This window comes from Sus scrofa, chromosome 16, assembly GCF_000003025.6.
Source record: "Sus scrofa isolate TJ Tabasco breed Duroc chromosome 16, Sscrofa11.1, whole genome shotgun sequence".
Classification (NCBI taxonomy): domain Eukaryota; kingdom Metazoa; phylum Chordata; class Mammalia; order Artiodactyla; family Suidae; genus Sus; species Sus scrofa.
This window is the reverse complement of record NC_010458.4, coordinates 22,711,493-22,731,827: the sequence shown is the minus strand read 5'-3', so window position 1 is coordinate 22,731,827 and position 20,335 is coordinate 22,711,493. Positions and strand designations below refer to the sequence as shown.

At 37.8% G+C, this 20,335-nt stretch overlaps 1 protein-coding gene across 2 annotated transcripts in view; it reads right to left on the bottom strand.

Moving 5' to 3' along the window:
- WDR70 (WD repeat domain 70) overlaps positions 1–20,335 on the bottom strand; it is a 292,024-nt gene that overhangs the window by 160,100 nt on the left and 111,589 nt on the right. For both annotated transcript variants that reach the window (XM_021076961.1, XM_021076962.1), the window contains exon 9: positions 10,327–10,403. In XM_021076961.1, the coding sequence (XP_020932620.1) occupies positions 10,327–10,403 (77 nt within the window). The remainder of the gene's footprint in view (positions 1–10,326; positions 10,404–20,335) is intronic.

The window sequence follows — 20,335 nt, the reverse complement described above, 5'->3', positions numbered from 1 at the left end:
AAAAGGATCAAAGCATTACCAGACACTGTAGAAACAAGATCTAAACAATGTAAATATATTTTCTTTTTTTTAATTGAGGTAAAATTGACATACAACATTATATTAGTTTCAAGTATACAACATATAAAATTCAACATCTGTATATCCTGCAAAATGATCACCAGAATAACTCTAGTTAACATCTGAAAACTTATTTTCTGTTTCTAAACGGGGATCATTAAAAAAGAACCATAAGGAATATGAACACCACCTGACTTATTTGGCGGCACAGACAGTACAAAACTCTGCCCAGAACCAGAAAGTAAGCAAGAAAGTCTCCTAGCAGCCAAAGATAGAAAAATTAATGTGCTTAGAAAACAAAACTCATACATTATACCAATTGCTTATTCTTTCTTTTTCTGTGCAAATTCTAAGAAACTTGAACCACCCTACCTTGACCCAATCCACAGCTTATTAGAAGCAAAACACTGAAGAGAGAAACTGAAGTACTTACATAGATCATTACATCAAGAGCAGCAAGAACCAACAATTAACAAAAGGGGAAATAAAAATAGCAGTTAAGAACTCAAAAAGCGGTAAAATAGGTCTACACATGCCAAGACTTCCTGAGGCATGTTACATGATGATGTAATAATTTATAAATTATAAATATGTTAAATTATATTTAAAACAAATAATAAAGGAAGCTAATATATTTTTTACGTTTCAAAAAAACTATTCAAATAGAAAAAAAACCTTCAAGTTATAGAAAAGTTAACTTTTCTGAGACTCACTTATATGAATCATTGTTCCCTGGAGAATTTTGTAATTATATTTACACATGTTATTGATTATCAAAATCAAGTCAAATCTGCCCAGCAGCCTTCCAGCAAAAGCCCGTGAGACTCAGAGGTAAATTAATAATTCAAAGTCATGGTGAATGGTGGTGTACCCTCTTGGTCTACAAAGTGACAACTTTGGCATGCTCTTTCCATGCCGAAATTCACCAAAAATTTTAATTGGTATAATGTATAATCTTTAAAAAGCTTCAAATAAAAATATTTATAATTTGCATCATGAAAAGCATTCACTAGTGGCAGTCTTCCTTTCCCAAAATGTATTCCTCGGGACACTATACCCGGAGTGTACCAGGTGTTGGCTGTAGGAGAGAGAAGCAGCTGTATAACTATGTCTAGAAAATGCTGGTTTCTTTTATTAATATATTTCTCAGGATCTTTTCTATATTTCGTCCTGGCCCTAGGACTCTGCAAGTACAAGACTAAGGAACCCTTTATCCATGGACACCCTACAGGTACTAACATCACTAGGAACAAATTTAGGAAACCTTGCTACCATCCCTCATCACTAGGTTCTCACAATCTAAATCAGCACTGATTTGCAGAAACTTAAAATGCACTGAAAAAATACCCAAGAAAAAACTTCAGGGGAGTAAAATGAACTATAATCCTCACTACCCTTTTTACTACATCTTATAATCAACTTTTAGATAAAAAATGGTAGGGGTGGAATGAATGACATCCATAAAGCCAATATTAAAGAGATTCTCTTCACGAATCAACCTTTCCACAGAAAGAAGCTCATGGACTTGGAGAACAGACTTGTGGTTGCCAAGAGGAAGGGGAAGGCAGTGGGATGGACTAAGAGTCTGAGGTAATAGATGCAAACTATCGCATTTAGAGTGGATAAGCAATGAGATACTTCTGTATAGCACAGGGAACTATATCTAGTCACCTGTGATGGAACAGGATGGAGGATAATATATATCCGATCAGTTTGCTGTACAGTAGAAATTGACAAAACACTGTAAATCAACCATAATGGAAAAAATAAAAATCATAAAATAAAAAAATACACATGAAGATGCTCTTAATTTTTTAATTGGAAAAGCTTCAAAGCTACACAAAAGTTAAAAGAGTAGTACAATAAATACCTATAGACCTTTTTTTTTTTTGCTTTTGCTTTTTACGGCTGCACCTGCGGCATATGGAGGTTCCTAGACTAGGGGTCAAATTGGAGCTACAGCTGCCAGCCAACGGCACAGCCACAGCAACATCAGATCCAAGTCATGTCTGCAACCTACACCACAGCTCATGGCAACGCTGGATCCTTAACCCACTGAGCGAGGCCAAGGATCGAACTCACAACCTTATGGTTCCTAGTCAGATTCGCTTCTGCTGCACTAAGACAGGAACTCCCTCTTTTTTTTTTTTTTCATCAATGCCATGTACCCTAATATTTATTTTGTCACATCCATATTCTCAATCTCTCTTTCTATATATACATATAGAATGGAAGTATCTGATTCACTCACCAGCATCTACACACAGAGCTGTGTGCTGAGCTGGAATCTGCTTAATACAAACTCTGTACAAAGGACTCAGATTATACTTGGATCATTCGTGCTCCCATTCTGTACTCTTTGACAATTCAAAGTATAAAATGCTCCGTATCAGATCACATAAATTCACAAACAGAAATGACTTCCTCTGGATAAGTAAGCATTTTTATCTTCATTACCATCTGGTTTTCATTAACATTTACTTCCAAGCATAATGTAATAAGCTTTGCTTTACTGTCTGTGTTTCATTCTTGTAAACTTGTGGAAACCAAAAAGATTGCCATATTACTCTCTCTCTCTCTTTTTATTCCAGTTCTAAATTAAAGCAAGAATATGATCCCAGAACATGATCCCAGGATCATGTTTCACACCGAAACTCCTGAAACCAAAAAGTTAAAGCACTAGCATTTCCAACTCATAGTCAGAAGAAACACCCATAATTTAACATGGTGTATGAGGCCAGGACAAACTATTATGTGCCACCCTGGCCTCCAATGGAATAGTTTCTCAAAAATGCTGTCCAATTCCTCACTCCTACTGCATCTGAATTTATGTGTAATATGTGCTCCTTTCGTGAATGGCAGGCACTGGGATGGCCAGGCTCCTCCCTCTCCTCCTGCAGCAAACATTGCCTGCCTGGCAAACATTCACTGTGTGTCAGCACTAAATATGTAACACTGTGATGACACAGGAGGTGTTGAGGTGAACAACTTTAATCTAGAGGCTATTTCACCACGGCCATATTATCCAAAATACGTGTTCTCCAGATGGCCAAAAGGAGGGGAACGCAGGAGAAATAAAGGTGAATGGGGCAAAGAGGGAGAAGAGGATATTATTAATATGAGCTTACTGGATCCTGACAAAATGATCCTAGTTTAACTCCTAAATAACCCTTAATAAAATCTCTGAGAGAGTGAAGAGTTTGTAAGTTGTGCAGTTGATGTTTCTCTGTCATGCTCACAAAATAGAGGAGAATGAGATAAATCAATGGGAAGCTGGGTAGCCCTCTGAGCTATGAGACACACTAAAAAGTATAGAGCAGATTTTTACCCAAAGGCCCTCAGTGAACTAATTTCTAAACGACAGGAATATTTCTTAACCCAGGATGAATTTCATAGTATCAGATCCAAGAATTCTGACAATGCCTGATCAGATGCTAGTTGTTCCTAACAATCCATGTGGTTTTCAAGTGTGAAGGAGAGTAATCAATATATGATGGCTGTTCATTTTTCCCTAAAACCTATTTAGAGTAGCTTATAGTTTCACATGATGAAACAGTCATTTCACAATTACACTGAAGTATAATCAACAGTATCGCCAATTTTACTTTGTTTAACCTACTAACCCAGCATTTCTCCAATAATAAAGTTAAAATCTTTTAACCCTAAGGGTCTTAGGGTAAAAAAAACCAAAAAGACGAAAACATTATCCTTGATCCTAATTATCTAATTTAAACAATGGGAGCTTTTGATCTCCAAACATAAATATATACTACCCTGACCTACTAGAGTAGATAGCTGGTAATTGTTTTTAAATATTGATACCTCAATTCAAGACTTATTCTTGCTTTTATAGAAAAATATTTCTAAGGACATTTATTCAAAATGAGTTACATCAAGTTATATTTGAAGCCCCAAGATCCCATTTCCATGCTCCTTTGCATCTCCTCCCCACATCCTACTTCATATGTCCAGGTCCACTCACCTTTCCTTGAAGGGTGAACTTGGTCCAGATGCAATATTAGTACATTTTACCTTTTATCATGGATATTTTCATGAGAATTTTTTTTTTAATCAAAGCATTAGCTTCTAAATTACTCTTACTTTGGAGTTCCCATCGTGGCACAGTGGAAACGAATCCGACTAGGAACCATGAGGTTGCAGTTCAATCCCCGGCCTTGCTCAGTGGGTTAAGGATCCGGCATTGACCTGAACTGTCGTGTAGGTTGCAGATGTGGCTCGTTATCTGGCGCTGCTGTGGCTCTGTCGCAGGCTGGCAGCATCAGCTCCAATTAGACCCCTAGCCTGGGAACCTCCATGTGCTGTAGGTGTGGCCCTAAAAGGACAAAAAATAAAAAATAAAAAAATAAATTACTCTTACTTCTAAATTTTTTTATTATTAAACATATTTTCTCAAAAAAATCTGAGAAATTGTAGTAAAAAAATAAAACAAACTACAAAATAATGTTGACATTAGAAGCCTGGGTATGGACTTTAATCCACCTGTCAGTTCTATGAGGCTTTTGTTCACAGCCATGACTAAGAACTTGGACATGGATGCCAGATAATAGAAAAAGAGGGAAAGCTATTGTACTTTAAGAAGCCAATGTAAGCTTGGTTCCAAAACCCAATAAAAACAATACAAATAATATTTTTAAAGTCTCATTTTACTTGTCAATATAAAATTAAAACCCTAAATAAAGTTCATGTTTCCTAAATAGAACAATATATTTTTAAAAAATACAAGGTGATCACAAATGATTTACCATAGGAAAGCAGGAATGGTTTGACATTCTGAAATGTATCAATGTACTTCTCTATGTCAACGGACAAAAAAAAAAAAAAAAAAAGACACAATTATACCAAGTATCCCATGAAAACATCTGATCAAGTTGAACATCTACAATAAAATTAGAAACAGAAACAGATAAAATTTCCTTTTTTTTTTTTTTTTTTTTTTTGTCTTTTTAGGGCCACACCCGTGGCACATGGAAGTTCCCAGGCTAGGGGTCAAATCAGTGCTATAGGTGCCAGCTGACTCCACAACCACAGCAACGCCAGATCTGAGCCACATCTGCGACCTACACCACAACTCACGGCAATGCTGGATCCTTAACCCACTGAACAGGGCAAGGGATCAAATCCTCATCCTCAGGGATATCAGTCGGGTTCATGTCCCCTGAGCTACAACAGGAATCTCAAAATTTCCTTAATTTAATGAAATCCACTATAATTTTTTTTAAATCTTAAAAGATACATAGCACATGTTTTCCTTGTTTAGTTTTTGCTTGGGAATATGGGGCAGAGGGATGGGGAAGGCCAGACTAACTCCTAAGTTAGTAAGAGAGACCAAGGAAAACTCTCAAGCCTAAATAGTGTTCACCCCTGGCTATGTCAGGCCACTCCTCCAACAGAACTATAATGGCTCCACATTTCAAAAACTGGTTAGTATTGCCCAGGCAGTGTAAAGACCCACTCACCGGCTCCTCGTCACAGTCAGATAATGTGATGTCATCATCACTAGGGTCCCCTACCAGAGACTCCAAGGTAAAGGGAACTGTCCTGTCAATGAGGGAGAATATTGCAGAATGTTCCTAAGGAGGTGAGTGCTTGAACATGGGAGGGATCTGTATGCTGTGTGTGCACCTTTAAATCAATCACCACAACCTTTGTGACAACCACTTAAAAAGTACCTGACATAGTGGGTTCACACCCTGGCTCAGTCACTTGGAACCATGTATCCCTGGTAAAGCCAAAACCAGATTCTTCACTGAAATACATAATAACATGACTACCTACCTACTCTACTGCTGTGAGGAAAACATAAAATGCTTAGCACATGTAAAGTTTACTGCAAAATTTTGAATAAGTGTTAGTTATCATTAGCTATTACCTCAAGTTAGCTCACTGGAAAATTTTATCACCCTCTAAAGAGATGTTATTAAATCATTCCTACTGATTTTGACTTTTCAATTATATTATAGTATGGACTTCATACTCTTCAAAAGCTTGCCTTGCAATTACATTAAAATTATAGCCCATTAAACCTTAACCTCCGATACCTTATATGATCCAGTCCCTGCCTTCCGCCTCAAATTCAACAGTTATCATTCTCACCTTTCCTACTAATTGACAAAATGTCAACACGACTGGACTTTCTGACCCCCAAAATATGCTATATTAGATTCCCTTCTTTGTGTTTTTTGTTTTGTTTTGTTTTTTTGTTTTTTAGGGCCTCACCCTCGGCATATGGAGGATCCCAGGCCAGGGGTCAAATCAGAGCTTCAGCTGCTGACCTACACCACAGCCACAGCAACGCCAGATCTGAGCCACATCTGCAACCTACACCACAGCTCATGGCCACGCCAGATCCTTAACCCACTGAGCGAGGCCAGGGATCGAACCTGCGTCCTCATGGATGCTACTCAGATTCGTTAACCGCTAAGCCACAATGGGAACTCCAGTTATATTCCCTTCTTAAGGTCTTGAAATATGCTGCTATGTTGGCCTGGAAAGCTCTTTTCCCAGGGGATGCCTCATGTGCATGGTATAAGTCGCAACTAAAAGGTGTGCTTCTTCAAAGACTTTCTCTCTGACTACTCTGCATACAGCAGACCCTTACCTTTTATTCTCTATACTTTTGTTTTACCTTATTCTGAACACGTACTACTACATGAAACGATATTAACTTATTAGTGTATCTGTACCTTGTCTGTCTCGTAGCACTCACCTCCATTTGAATGTGAGCCCCACGAAGGCAGAGACTTAGATCACTGTGTTCCTGGCACACAGCACACACACTATATTTATTGATTGAAGTACCTATCTGGACTGATCTCCTGCACTTAGCCCATTGCTACTTACTACCCTAAGAGTCAAAGACCAAGAAACAATCAATCAAACTGCAAATCATCTGAATATATTAGTGACAGATTTCTCTAAAAGGTAGTAAAGAATATGCATAATGGGAGTTCCCGTCGTGGCCCAGTGGTTAACGAATCCAACTAGGAACCATGAGGTTGTGGGTTCGATCCCTGGCCTCACTCAGTGGGTTAAGGATCTGGCATTGCCGTGAGCTGTGGTGTGGGTCGCAGACGCGGCTTGGATCCCATGTTGCTGTGGTGCTGGTGTAGGCCAGTGGCTACAGCTCCGATTAGACCCCTAGCCTGGGAACCTCCATATGCTGCGGGAGCGGCTCAAGAAAAGGCAAAAAGACAAAAAAAAAGAATATGCATAATGGGAATGTCTACGGTTAAAGCCCACTTATCCTCATATAGAGCGAGGGACAAAGAAAGCCCAATTTGTACAATGGAAAAAGACAGTGGAGCACATTTTCAAATGTACAATATACCAGTAAGTCAGTGATCTGGGCAGGGAACTAAGAACTGCTCTCCTACAGAATGGGATAAACTACATTTTATACCCCATAAAATAATGCCATGATTTAGAACTTTATCCAAACTGTTTAGAGGATTAACAAAGTTAAATACACCTAATATAAAACCATTTAAATGTTTATTGTAGATCACTGACCTCAGAACATAAAACAATCACAGTTTCTCAAACTTATTTGATGATGGAGTATCTTTCTTCAACTACTAATTCACAACATATCCTGTAAATCAATTTGGGAAAAGCCTCTGTGGACGTCATAAAAGTTGTTGTGTTAGCAACTATTAGAGCTCACAATTCAGCCTGATTCTTAATAGTTCTGAGGACAAAACAGTTTGTTTTCCAATTGCCTTTATTCAGCTTAAGTTTTTAACCAGAATAGCCTAAATCCTCTATGCTTTTTGTTGTTTTCTTCCACATTAATATCAATTTAGGTATTTTTAATCTTACTATACTGCCTAAAGTCTCTAAATAGTTGTAGGCATCTCTGTTTTGCTTCCTATTTAAATGCAAGTAGCTTCAGGAGTTACTACGGTAGCACAGAGGGTTAAGGATCAGTCTGCAATGGCTCCGGTCACTGCTGAGGCACAGATGTGATGCCTGGGCCAGGACAATGAATTAAAAGATCTGGCTTTGCCACAGCTGCCACGTAGGTCACAGACAGATGTGGCTCAGATTCAGTCCTTGGCCAAGGGAACTTCCGTATGCCGAGGGTGTGACCATTAAAAAAAAAAAAAAAATGCAAGCAGCTTCAGTACTCTAGTATATAATAACTATTTACTTCAAATTTTGGTAAATAGTTTTTATCAGGTTTTAGTAATTGCTTCCTATTCCTAGAACTTTTACTGGTGAAGATTGCTAAATTTAATCAAATATCAATTTTATCATATAATAAAATCATATGATTTTTCACCTTTCACTTTTAAAATGCTGATTTATAGTAAAAATTTCTTAATGATAAAATTTCCTAATTGTAAAATATCCTTGCATTCCTAGGATAAACCATAATTGGCCATGGAACATTATTTAGATTAGCTGCTAAATCTGGTTTTCTGATGCTAAAATAAGACTTTAAATACACATAATTTTTATTAAATTTTATTGAAGTATAATTGATTTATAATGTTATGTTAATTTCTGCTGTACAGCAAAATGATTCAGTTATACGTGTGTGTGTATATATATATGTATATATATATATTCTTTTTCATATTTTTTTCCATTACGGTTCATCATAGGATATTGAATATAGTTCCCTGTGCTATATAGTAGCATCTTGTTGCTTATCCATCCTATATATAATAGTTTGCCTCTGCTAATACCAAACTCCCAAACCTTCCCTCGCTGAAGCCGGCCCCCTTGGCAACCACAAGTCTGTTCTCTATATCTGTGAGTATTAAACACACATAATTTAAATGTTTGGAAAGATAATAAGACAACGACAAAAAAGAAAACTACAAGAGTTCCCGCTATGGCACAGTGAGTTAAAAATCTGACTGTAGCAGCTCAGGTTGCTGCAGAGGCGCAGATTCAAACCTCAGCTGGGCATAGTGGGTTAAAGGTCTGGTGTTGCTGCAGCTGCAGTGTAGGTCACAAATACAGCTCAGATTTAATCTCTGGCCCAGGAACTTCCATATGCTGCAGGTGGAGCCATAAAATTTTTTTTTAATTAAAAAAACAAAAGAAAACTACATACTTCTGTTTATGAGAAATCTTAATCAAACGTATATCCTATTTCAGTCATATTCTGTATACTTCCAATTTTTAGTTCCTTTTAGTTCAAGTTTTTTGGTTTTTGGGGGTTGGTTTTTTGTTTTTGTTTTTGTATTTGTTTTTTGTCTTTTTAGGGCTGTACCTGCAGCATATGGAAGTTCTCAAGCTAGGGGTTGAATCAGAGCTGTAGCAGCTGGCCTACGCCACCACCACAGCAATGCAGGATCCAAGCCTCATCTTCAGCCTACACCACAGCTCACAGCAACACCAGATCCTTAATCTACTGAGTAAGGCCAGGGATCAAACCCTCGTCCTCATGGATGCTAGTCAGGTTCGTTACCTCTGAGACACAACAGGAACTCTGTGACCATTTTTTAAATTACTCATTGGATATGAAATTACATCTGTTGTCTGTTAGTCTAAAGATTAATTCTAGAAAACATAAAATATCAAAGAATACAACCAGCAATTCTGCAAGTTACTAAGGCAAACTATAAATATCAGAAAGCAAAAGGATGGAAAACAATTTAAAAACAAGGTGTTCTTTTATCTAAAATATAATAGCATTTCACCTAAATAATACCACATATGTATTTTAACTTGTAAGACTGCATATTGCAATTTTCTCTGTAAATTACAAATAGCTCATTCTTGTGAACAATTCTTAACAGTAAAAATTAATCGTGCAATCAAATCATGCAGGAAAAAGCTGCTCAAATATTCCCTTTACTATCCTTGAGTCCTAAGCCAATAAACATAATGCAAAAGAATCTTAACCATTAATCAAGTTTTTCAGTTATTACTTCCAAGAAACAATCATTTAAACAAATTTATATAAGCTATTAGATTCAGATGGAAATCAGCCTTTGCTATAAAAAGTAACAAACTTTAAAGTCATTTGATTCCACTTAATAGCATCAATCTGATCCATTGTGCTCCCTGATAAACTCTTCTGGAAAGTATACCAACTCTCCCTTTAATAGCTTCCATGTTTATTTAAGCAAACCTTATACTGTCAGCTAAAGACAAAGAAGAAGAATATATAAACACTAGAATTCCTACAAATCCTGTCTCTTACTCTACTGGCAAGACTGTCACAATACAAATGTAAACAAAAACATTGAAAGATATGAATATATTAGATGAATTATCAATAATACTCACGCATCGTTTGAGCAAGTAACAAATTCTCCCTTTATTTTGGGATGCCATGAGCCAGTATGAAGCATTGCTGTGTGACCCTTTAAAAAAAAGGAGGGGGAGAGAGATCATTTAAAAAATGTGCAAGTAAATAAACAAACTGACCAGAAGCTGACATATGCTTAACAGTAAAACTTTGTAGTCCTCCCCAAAACATACTATTTTAATTACAAACTGATATCATTTTATCAGTTTTATTTCCTAATATGTCTTACTTTGTCTCTTCTTTTTATTTTTTCAATTGATTCTAGCTGATTTACAGTGTTTCTTCAATTTCTGTTGTACAGCAAAGTGACCCAATCACACACAGTTCCCTGTGCTGTACAGTAGGGCCCCGTTGCCCATCCATTCCAATATAACAGTTTGCTTCCAAAAACCCCAAACTGGACAAACTGGAGTTCCCATCATGGCTCGGTGGAAACGAACCTGAGTAGTAACCACAAGGACACAGGTTCTATCCCTAACCTTGCTCATCGGGTTAAGGATCCGGCGTTGCCATGAGCCATGGTGTAGGTTACAGACACGACTCAGATCTGACATTGCTGTGCTGTGGTGCAGTCCAGCAGCTGTAGCTCCAATTCGACCCCTAGCCTGGGAAACTCCATGTGCTTTGTGTTCAGCCCTAAAAAAAAAAAAAAAAAATGGCAAAAACAACAAACTGCCTGTCTATCCCACTCCCTCCCTCCTTCCCCCAGGAATAAGTCTGCTCTCCTTTTCCATGATCTGTTTCTGCTTTGTAGATAGGATCACTTGTACCATATTTTAGATTCCACAAATAAGTGATATCGTATGGTATCTGTCTTTTTCTTTCTGACTTACTTCGCTTAGTATGAGAATCTCTAGTTCCAATCACGTTGCTGCAAATGGCATTAGTATGTCTTTTTTGTGGCTGAGTAGTATTCCATTGTGTATATGTACCATATCTTTTAATCCATTCATCTGTCAATGGACATTTAGGTTGTTTCTATGTCTTGGCTATTGTGAATAGTGCTGTGATGCACGTGGGGGTGCATCTACCTTTTTGAATGAATTTTGTCCAGATATGCCCAAGAGTGGGACTGCTGGATCATATGTTAGTTCTATACTTAGTTTTCCGAGATACCTCAATACTGTTTTCCACACTGGTTGTACTAATTTATATTCCCACCAACAGTGAAGGAGGGTTCTCTTTTATCCACACGCTCTCTAGCATTTGTTATTTGTTGACCTGTTAATGATGGTCATTCTGACTGGGGTGAGGCGGTACTTCACTGTAGTTTTGATTTGTATTTGTCTAACAATTAGTGATGTTGAGCATTTTTCATGTGCCTGTTGACTATCTGTATATCTTCTTTGGAGAAATGTCTATTTAGGTCTTCCACCCATTTTTCAATTGGGTTGTTTATTTTTTTATTGAGGTGTTTGTATATTTTGGAGATTAGGACTTTGTCTACTGCATCACTGGCAAAGATTTTCTCCCATTCTGTGGGTTGTCTTTTCAGGTTTTTTAATGGTTTCCTTTGCTGTGGAAAAGCTTTTGAGCTTGCTTGGGTCCCATTGGTTTATTTGCATCTTTACTGTCATTATTCTAGGAGGTGGATCAAACAAGATGTTGCTGTGATTTATGTCAAAGAGCATTTTGCCTCTGTTTTCCTCTAGAAGTTTTATAGTATCTGGCCTTATATTTAGGTCTTTAATCCATTTTGAGTTTATTTTTGTATATGGTGTTAGATAGTGTTCTACTTTCACTCTTTTACATGTAGCTTTCCAGTTCTCCCAGCACCATTTACTGAAGAGGCTATCTTTCTTCCACTGTATGTTCTGTCCTCCTTTGTCATAGATTAGTTGACCATAGGTGCTTGGGTTTACATCTGGACTTTCTAGCCTGTTCCATTGGTCTGTCTGGCCAGTACCATATTGTTTTGATGACTGTAGCTTCATAGTATTGTCTAAAGTCAGGAAGCTCAATTCCTCCATTTTTGTTTTTTCCTTTTCAATATGCTTTGGTTATTTGTGGTCTCTTTTGTTTTCATACAAATTTTAAGATATTCTGTTCTAGTTCTGTGAAGAATGTCTTTGGTAATTTGATGGGGACTGCATTGCATCTGTACATTGCCTTGGGTGGTATAGTCATTTTGACAATAATGATTCTTCCAATCCAAGAGCATGGTATATCTTTCCATCTGTTTGTGTCATCTTTGATTTTTTTCATCAATGTCTCATCGTTTTCAGAGTATAGGTATCTTGTCTCTTTAGGTAGGTTTATTCCTAGGTATTTTATTCTTTTTGATGCAATGAAATGTGATGGTTTCTCTGATTTCTCTTTCTGACTTTTTGTTGTTAGTATATATAAATGCAATTGCTTTCTTCTTTTTTTTTATTATTTCTGTGTAATTTTGTAGCCTGCAACTTTGCCAAATTCACCGATGAGTTCTAACAGTTTTCTGGTACTGTCTTTAGGATTTTCTAGGTTTGGTATCATGTCATCTGCAGTGATTGTTTTACATCTTCTTTCCCAGTTTGGATTCCTTTTATTTCTTTTTCTTCTCTGATTGCCATGGCTAGGACTTTCCAAAACCATGTTGAATAATAGTGGAAAAAGTGGACATCCTTGTCTTGTCCTGATCTCACTTGAAATGTTTTCAGTTTTTCACCATTAAGAATGATGTCAGGAGTTCCTGTCGTGGCGCAGTGGTTAACGAATCCGACTAGGAACCATGATGCGGGTTCGGTCCCTGCCCTCACTCAGCGGGTTAATGATCTGGCGTTGCCGTGAGCTTTGGTGTAGGTTGCAGACGCGGCTTGGATCCCACGTTGCTGTGGCTCTGGCGTAGGCCGGTGGCTACAGCTCCGATTCAACCCCTGGCCTGGGAACCTCCATATGCCGCGGGAGCGGCCCAAGAAATAGCAACAACAACAACAACAGACAGAAGTTATAGTAACAAACATTTGGTTTTGTACAGACATTATTTCCACTTAGGTGGATAAGCTCAATAAAGGTCATATCCCAAAAAAAAAAAAAAAAAAAAAAAGAATGATATCAGTTGTGGGTTTTCCATATATGGCTTTTATTACATTGAGGTAGATTCCCTCTATGCCCACTCTCTGGAGAGTTTTCATCAGAAACAAGTGTTGAGTTTTGTCAAAATCCTTTTCTGCATCTATTGAGATGATTGCATGGTTTTTATTTTTCAGTTTGTTGATGTGGGTACCACACTGATTTGCAAATACTGAAGAATCCTTGCATCCCTGGGATAAATCCCACTTGATCATGGTGTATGACCTTTTTAATATATATTTGGAATACGTTTGCTAGTATTTTGTTGAGGATTTTTGCGTCTATTTCCATCAGTTATACCAGCCTTTAATTTTTCTTCATTTGTGGTATCCTTGTCTGGTTTTGGTATCAGGGTGATGGTGGCCTCATAGAATGAGCTAGGGGGGTGTTCCTTCCTCTGCTATTTTTTGAAAGAGTTTCAGTAGAACAGGTTTTAACTCTTCTCTGAATGTTTAATAGAATTTACCTGTGTAGCCATCAGGTCCTGGACTTTGGTTTTTTGGAAGATTTTTAATCACATTTTAAATCTTGGTACTTGTGATTGGTCTGTTCATATTTCCAATATCTTCCTGATTCAGTCTTGGTAGGTGGTACCTTTGTAAGAATCTGTCCATTTCTTCTACATTGTCCATTTTATTGGCATATAGTTGCTTATAATAGCCTCTTGAGATCCTTTGTATATCTGTGGAGTCAGTTGTAATTTCTCCTTTTTCATTACTCATTTTATTCATTTGAGCCCTCTCTTTTTCTTGATGAGGTTTATCAATTTGTCTCTTCTTTTAAAATATATTATTTATTTCACTTTGTTTATTTCAACTTTAACTCACTGCCTAGGAATTAGCACAGTCTTACATAGTAAACAGGTGCTTAATAAGAAAGAAAAGACAGCGGGAAATGACAGCCTCTCTTCAGGAAAGAAATAAAAAGAAAGAAAACACAGTAAGAGACAGTGGAAAAAAGCTGGTGGAAAATAAGGAGAACAGAAAGTATTTGCAAATAATCAAGGCAAAAGAAACCAAACAGGGGGGAAAATCTCTACTTCAAAATGTATCAACAATTTTTATTCCACAATACATCTATAATGAGAATAAATATGTGAGAAAAAATCTCCAAAATGATTCAGGAAGATTAGCTTTACTAAGTATGGAGCATAATACAAAAAACATCATAATTAAAACAATGTGAATTTGGTATAAAAGCTGACACACATACCAAATCAATCACAGAGTACACTTCAAACATAATCTCTCTCTCTCTCTCTCACACACACTCACACACACACACACACACACACACACACACACACACACACTTCCCTTCTAGTGTAGCAAAGTACTTTAGAGTGGTCTTATACAGTAAGTCAGGTTCAGATGTGGCAGAAAAGAGCTTAATACTTTTTAGTGTAATCATGGCAAATCCTCTGATTCTGAAAGTGTCCAGGTGCATATTTAAATAACTTGGAAGAAAAATAACTGTACCTCTCTGGAAAGACAGAATTGGACTGGAGTACCCACATGTGTGCCTGGAGACCCATCTCCAGTTCAAGCTGCTCTCAATGCCTCAAATAGTATCTGGCCAACTTCTGGCATTCTGTTCATGTTAACAAGGTACAAATAAGGACCAAAGATCTGGAAATCGCTTCCTACAGTAGGGAAGAATGGACTGAAGTAGTGCCTGGAGGGATTAGACAGGAAGTTTGAAATTCCATTTTCCTCTCCCAATTTCAAGATTTGTACATTCAACTATAACTTGACTGACATTTCCATTTGCATGTCATAGGTATTTTAAACATAACAGGTATAACGGGGAAATCTAGATTCTTACTGCCCACTTCATTTGCAATTAACTTCTTTCCTAGTTGCTAGAGCTACAAACTTGGAGTAATCCGTAAATATTGCAAGAACCATAACCCCAAAACCCTCCTCTCTCTACCCACCTAGATGTAATCCACTAGCTCATCCTGTTAGCTCAGCCCCAAACACATCTAAAATCTATCTACTTTCCTCCTTTTCACTACTACAACTGTTACGAGCCAACATTATCTGCTGTCTCTACATCAGTTTTTACATACTATGACAGGCCTATTACTTGTCTCTCTACTTTAACTCTTGCCTAACGTGCTCTACAAAGCAACCAATATAGTCCTTGAAAAATATACTTCTGCTCTGTTTGGGAAAAGCATCTTAGGAACTTGTTTGGAAACCAGCAATTTCAGAAGAATGCACTAACCATTCTGCTCTAATCCACAGATCCCGGACTTAAGCTGCAACAGTTCCCAGCTAACCTTGCTCATTTCAGACTATCCCCAGGAATCTGGAATTGGCTCTTGACAATCTATCCTGTTACTGTTTGTCCTGAAGTCAGGGGTTTTGTAAACTGACAGACTCCTCGGCTTGTCTCAAGTCTGAAGTCAATGGGAGATTCTGTCAGCAACCAAGGACCTCTCTGTTCAGTCCTGAGCTTTTCCTCTAATTGCAGGACTTGTCCCCAAACTTCTGTACAAAGACAGTTATACCACCCCTTAGGTTTTGTTAGTATATTATGCTGTGTTGAACTCTATATCCTTAAAACTCTGTGTCCGTAAGTCTTCAAGAATCTGAACATAAGGTATGGCCAGCATTGTTAGTGAAATTTTAAGTGTTAGTAAATAAAAAAATAAAAAGTGTTAATAAAATAAAATAGTATAATGACCCCCCCAAAAATTAAAAAAATAAAAATGTTCTTCTGGAGTTCCCATTGTGGCTCAGTGGGTTAAGAACCCAACACAGTGTGCATAAGGATATAGGTTTGATCCCTGGCCTCGCTTAGTGAGTTAAGGATCCAGCATTACGGCAAGCTATGGCACAGGTTGCAGATGCAGCTTGGATCCCACATTGCTGTGGCTGTGGCATAGGCCAGCAGCTGCAGCTGCAATTCAGTCTCTAGCCCAGGAACTTCCATATGCTGCAGTGTAGCCATCAAAGTAAAAAAAAAATTAAAATTAAAAATATATGTGTATAGGTCTATGCTGTGGGTGCGGCCATAAAAACTTTAAAATTTTTTTAAATATACTTCTAAAAATGCCACTGCTTTTTACCCTCCACTGGCTTGCCGATCTCTTTACAGAGTCCACAAAAACATACATTTTCCAGCCCCTGCTTTCTTTCCAGCTTCACTTATTTTGTGCTCCTTCTTACCCAGCCCCTGGTCTTCTTTCATTTCCTCCCATACATGCAGCTCTTTCCCCACATCAGGGCCTTTACACAGGCTTTTCCATCTTTTGGAAAGCTCCTTTTCGTCTTTTACATGTCTGATTCTTCTCATTCTTTCGATCTCAGTTTAACGTGCCACTTATTCAAATAAGTATTGCCTGGCCCTCTCTACCTAAGTGAATATGGCCCATTCCATGCTTCTCTACCAGGGTACTTGTCCATTTCCTTGATAAAAGTCACTATAATTTGTAATGCTATATCTATTAACTTCTTGATTCTTAAAACTTTGTTAATGTTTTACGTATTCAAAGACAAATACAGATGGAAGAAACCAAAAATTGAATATAAACAGAAACAAATGAGCCCTATTGTATTACAAATGAATAACAAATACACTGAAAAGATAAACAGAAGGTAACACCCTAAGTAACAATATACCCTATAGTGGGTTGACTGGTGCCCCCTGCCCCCCCCCGCCCCCAGGGAAAGCTACATCCATGTTCTAATCACTGCAACCTGTGTTGGACCTTATTTGAAAAAAGAATATTTTCAGATATAATTAAGACTCTCAAGATGAGATCACTCTGGATCATCTAGGTCAGGCCTCAATCTGATAACAAGTATCTTCAAGCATCCCCAAAAGAGACAGAAAAAGAGAAGACACAAAGAGGAGAAGCCTCTGGGAAGACAGAGGCAGGGACTAGGGTTCCGCAGCCACAGCCAGGGGATGCCGGAGTCACCAGAAGCTAGAAGAGGCAAGAAGTGGTTCTCCCAGAGCCATGGAGGGAGTGTGACCATGCCAATACCTTGTTTTCAGACTTCTGGACTCCAATGCTATGAAAGAATAAATTTCTATTGTTTTAAGCTACCAAGTGTTCAGGAATCTGTTATAGCAGTCCTAGGAAACTACTAATACATACTCTCAGTCTAAAGACCAAAAGAACTATAAATAAATATTGCATTCTAGTTAGTATATTTGTTTCTTTTTTGCCATGGTATGCATTAAATATTCTGAAATGTCTTTCAATATAATGAAGGTATAAGTAAATGGGGAAATATGTTGAAAATAATGGAAGTCGAGTTTCTTACTGTTGGAGAAGGGAGTTACTGGAAAAAAGGAAGACTAGAAAAACTCTGTGGTGTTTGAAATGAGGGACATCAATATGAACTCATGGTTTTTCACAGGTGGATATAATATAGGTATAAATATTTACATTATACGTGTGTAAATTACTCTCTAGCTTTATATGCTGAGAATGTCCAGGACAATGATACTCCAGCAAACATAGCACAGAGATCCTGGTTCTAAATATCATTCTCTACTACAGGAACCAGGGCTCCTTGGAGAAATGTTTCTGAGGGTGAGGTAGGAAAAGCACAAGATAAACACAGACCATTTGGTTATGCCAAAAAATAAAAAAGTATTGCAATGATGGTGGGGATATGTTAAAAAGATAAAGTGCAGGTTGCAGGGGCTTCTCCCAGCTAAACCTGGGGCAATTAGAGCATCAAAACAAATAATGAAAATAATGGATTATAAAGCACTGACTAAAATAAAAACCCTTGAGAGCATATTAATACAATAAAGAGATAAAAAGAAAAAGCTCTTCTTTACAGAATGCTAATAAACATAAAATGAATGATAGAGTTAGAAAAATCATCATTTTACAATCATCGCAGTAATAATTGATTTAGACAAGAATCATCACTGGATGCAAAAACGAATAGAGGAAAGTCTGATGATGGACAGGACAATGTTATGGTCTCAAAACATCCCTGCAAATTACTTAATAATTACAAAGAGACAACAGGAACTTTGTAGTAAAGAAATCTGGTGGGCACTACCTTAAACAAGTGATCTAGGAGTTCCTGTTGTGGCTCCCCAGGTTAAGAACCCAACTAGGATCCATGAGGACACAGATTCAATCCCTGGACTCGCTCAGTGGGTTAAAGGATCTGGTATTGCTGCAAGCTGCAGCACAGGTCGTAGGTGCAGCTCGGATCTGCTATTGCTGTGGCTGTAGCATAGGCCGACAGCTATGGCTCTGATTCAACCTCCAGCCTGGGAACTTCTTTCCATATGCCGTGGGGACAGCCCTTTAAAAAAAAAAAAAGTGATGCAAGTTTACATCACCAACACTGAGATGCAGTGACATCATGTACTTCCTGATGTGAGGAATTAAGACGGGTTCGATATCATTTTTACAACAATTCTTCCAGAAATGCATATCTTGATTCTAATTATGAAGAAAAACAGCCAAAATAAAACTCCACATTTTATGAAATAACTGCTTTAATAATCTTCAAAAATATCAAAAATATCAAATAAAAAAGGCAAAAGAACTATTCTCACTTAGACAAAAAGGCATGACAGATAACTGAACTGGTGAGACTATAAGGAGATCACTGAGATAACTGGTGAAACTATCAACCGTGGATTAGACAACAGTATTTTATCAACATTAAATTCTTGGTTACATACAAAGATATAATGTTATTAGGAAAACCACTGAAGAATTTAAGAGCAAAGGAACAACTTATTTTCAAAAGTTGGGGGAAATTAAACACACACAGGTAATTTTTATGTATGTGTATATACAAACACGAGTGAGTGTCTGGAGGGTGTATATACAAGTGGCGGGGAAGGGGGTGGAGAAGAGGGAGGGAGAGTGCTTGTGTCAGTTGAGGGAGGAAGGGAACAAGACATGAGGGGAAGATAAAGTCACAGGGCAAAAAATGTTAGCAATTGGTGAATCTGAGGAAAGGGTATAAAGAAGCGCTACGTACTAGTTTTACCACTGACCTGTAAATTTGAAATTATATCAAAATAAATACTTCTAAAAAATAAATTCTGGCTGCTCTGTGAAGCAAAGTCTGCTGCAAAAACAAAAATTAAGAGGGCCAGCTGGGAGTTGCCGTCGTGGCATGGGGGAAACAAATCCAACTAGGAACCATGAACAACAAAACGTCTATCTCTCATAGTGCTGGAGGCACTCACATATGGATGAGCTCAGGACTTTTTGCGCAGTTCTATCTGTCTATCTATTTATCTATCTATCATCTATCTGTCTACCTATTTTTTAGGGCCACACCTACAGCAAAAAAAAAAAAAAAAGAGGGCCAGCTGGAAAGAAATTGATGTGATTCATATGAAAACTGAAAATTGGCCTGGACCAGGGAGCAGCAAGATCAAAAGTGAGAAGATTTGGGATACATTTTAAAGACAGAGACAACAGTATCCCCTAAAGAACTGGATCCGGGCTATAAAAAGGGATGAAGCCAATGTTTATGTCCTGAGCAACTGTGTGAATGGGGTGACTACAAATATGTGTGATTCCTTTCGGCCATGGAGAACATGAACCCCCTTCTGTATTTAGGGAATCCCCACTTCAAATGGCTCTTTGTGGAAGGCAGAGACTCCTCTCAGAGAGAAGCAATAAAGTCAGATGCTAACTGAACCAGCCTCCTTTACAGATATGACACAGGAATGTAACCGAGCTCCAGCCATGACATCCACTTTGAGCTGTGACTCAAGGACAACGGCAATATCCTCCTTCTGCCTCAATCCATTCAGGCTGCTGTAACAAAAATGCTATAAACTGAGTAGCTTATGAACAACAAATGTTTATTTCTCACAGTGCTGGAGGCTAGGAAGTTCAAGGTCAAGGGAGTTTTAGTCTGAACTTCCCGGTTCACCGAGCCCATCTTTTTTGCTGTAACCTCAAATGGTGAAGGGGTAAGAAAG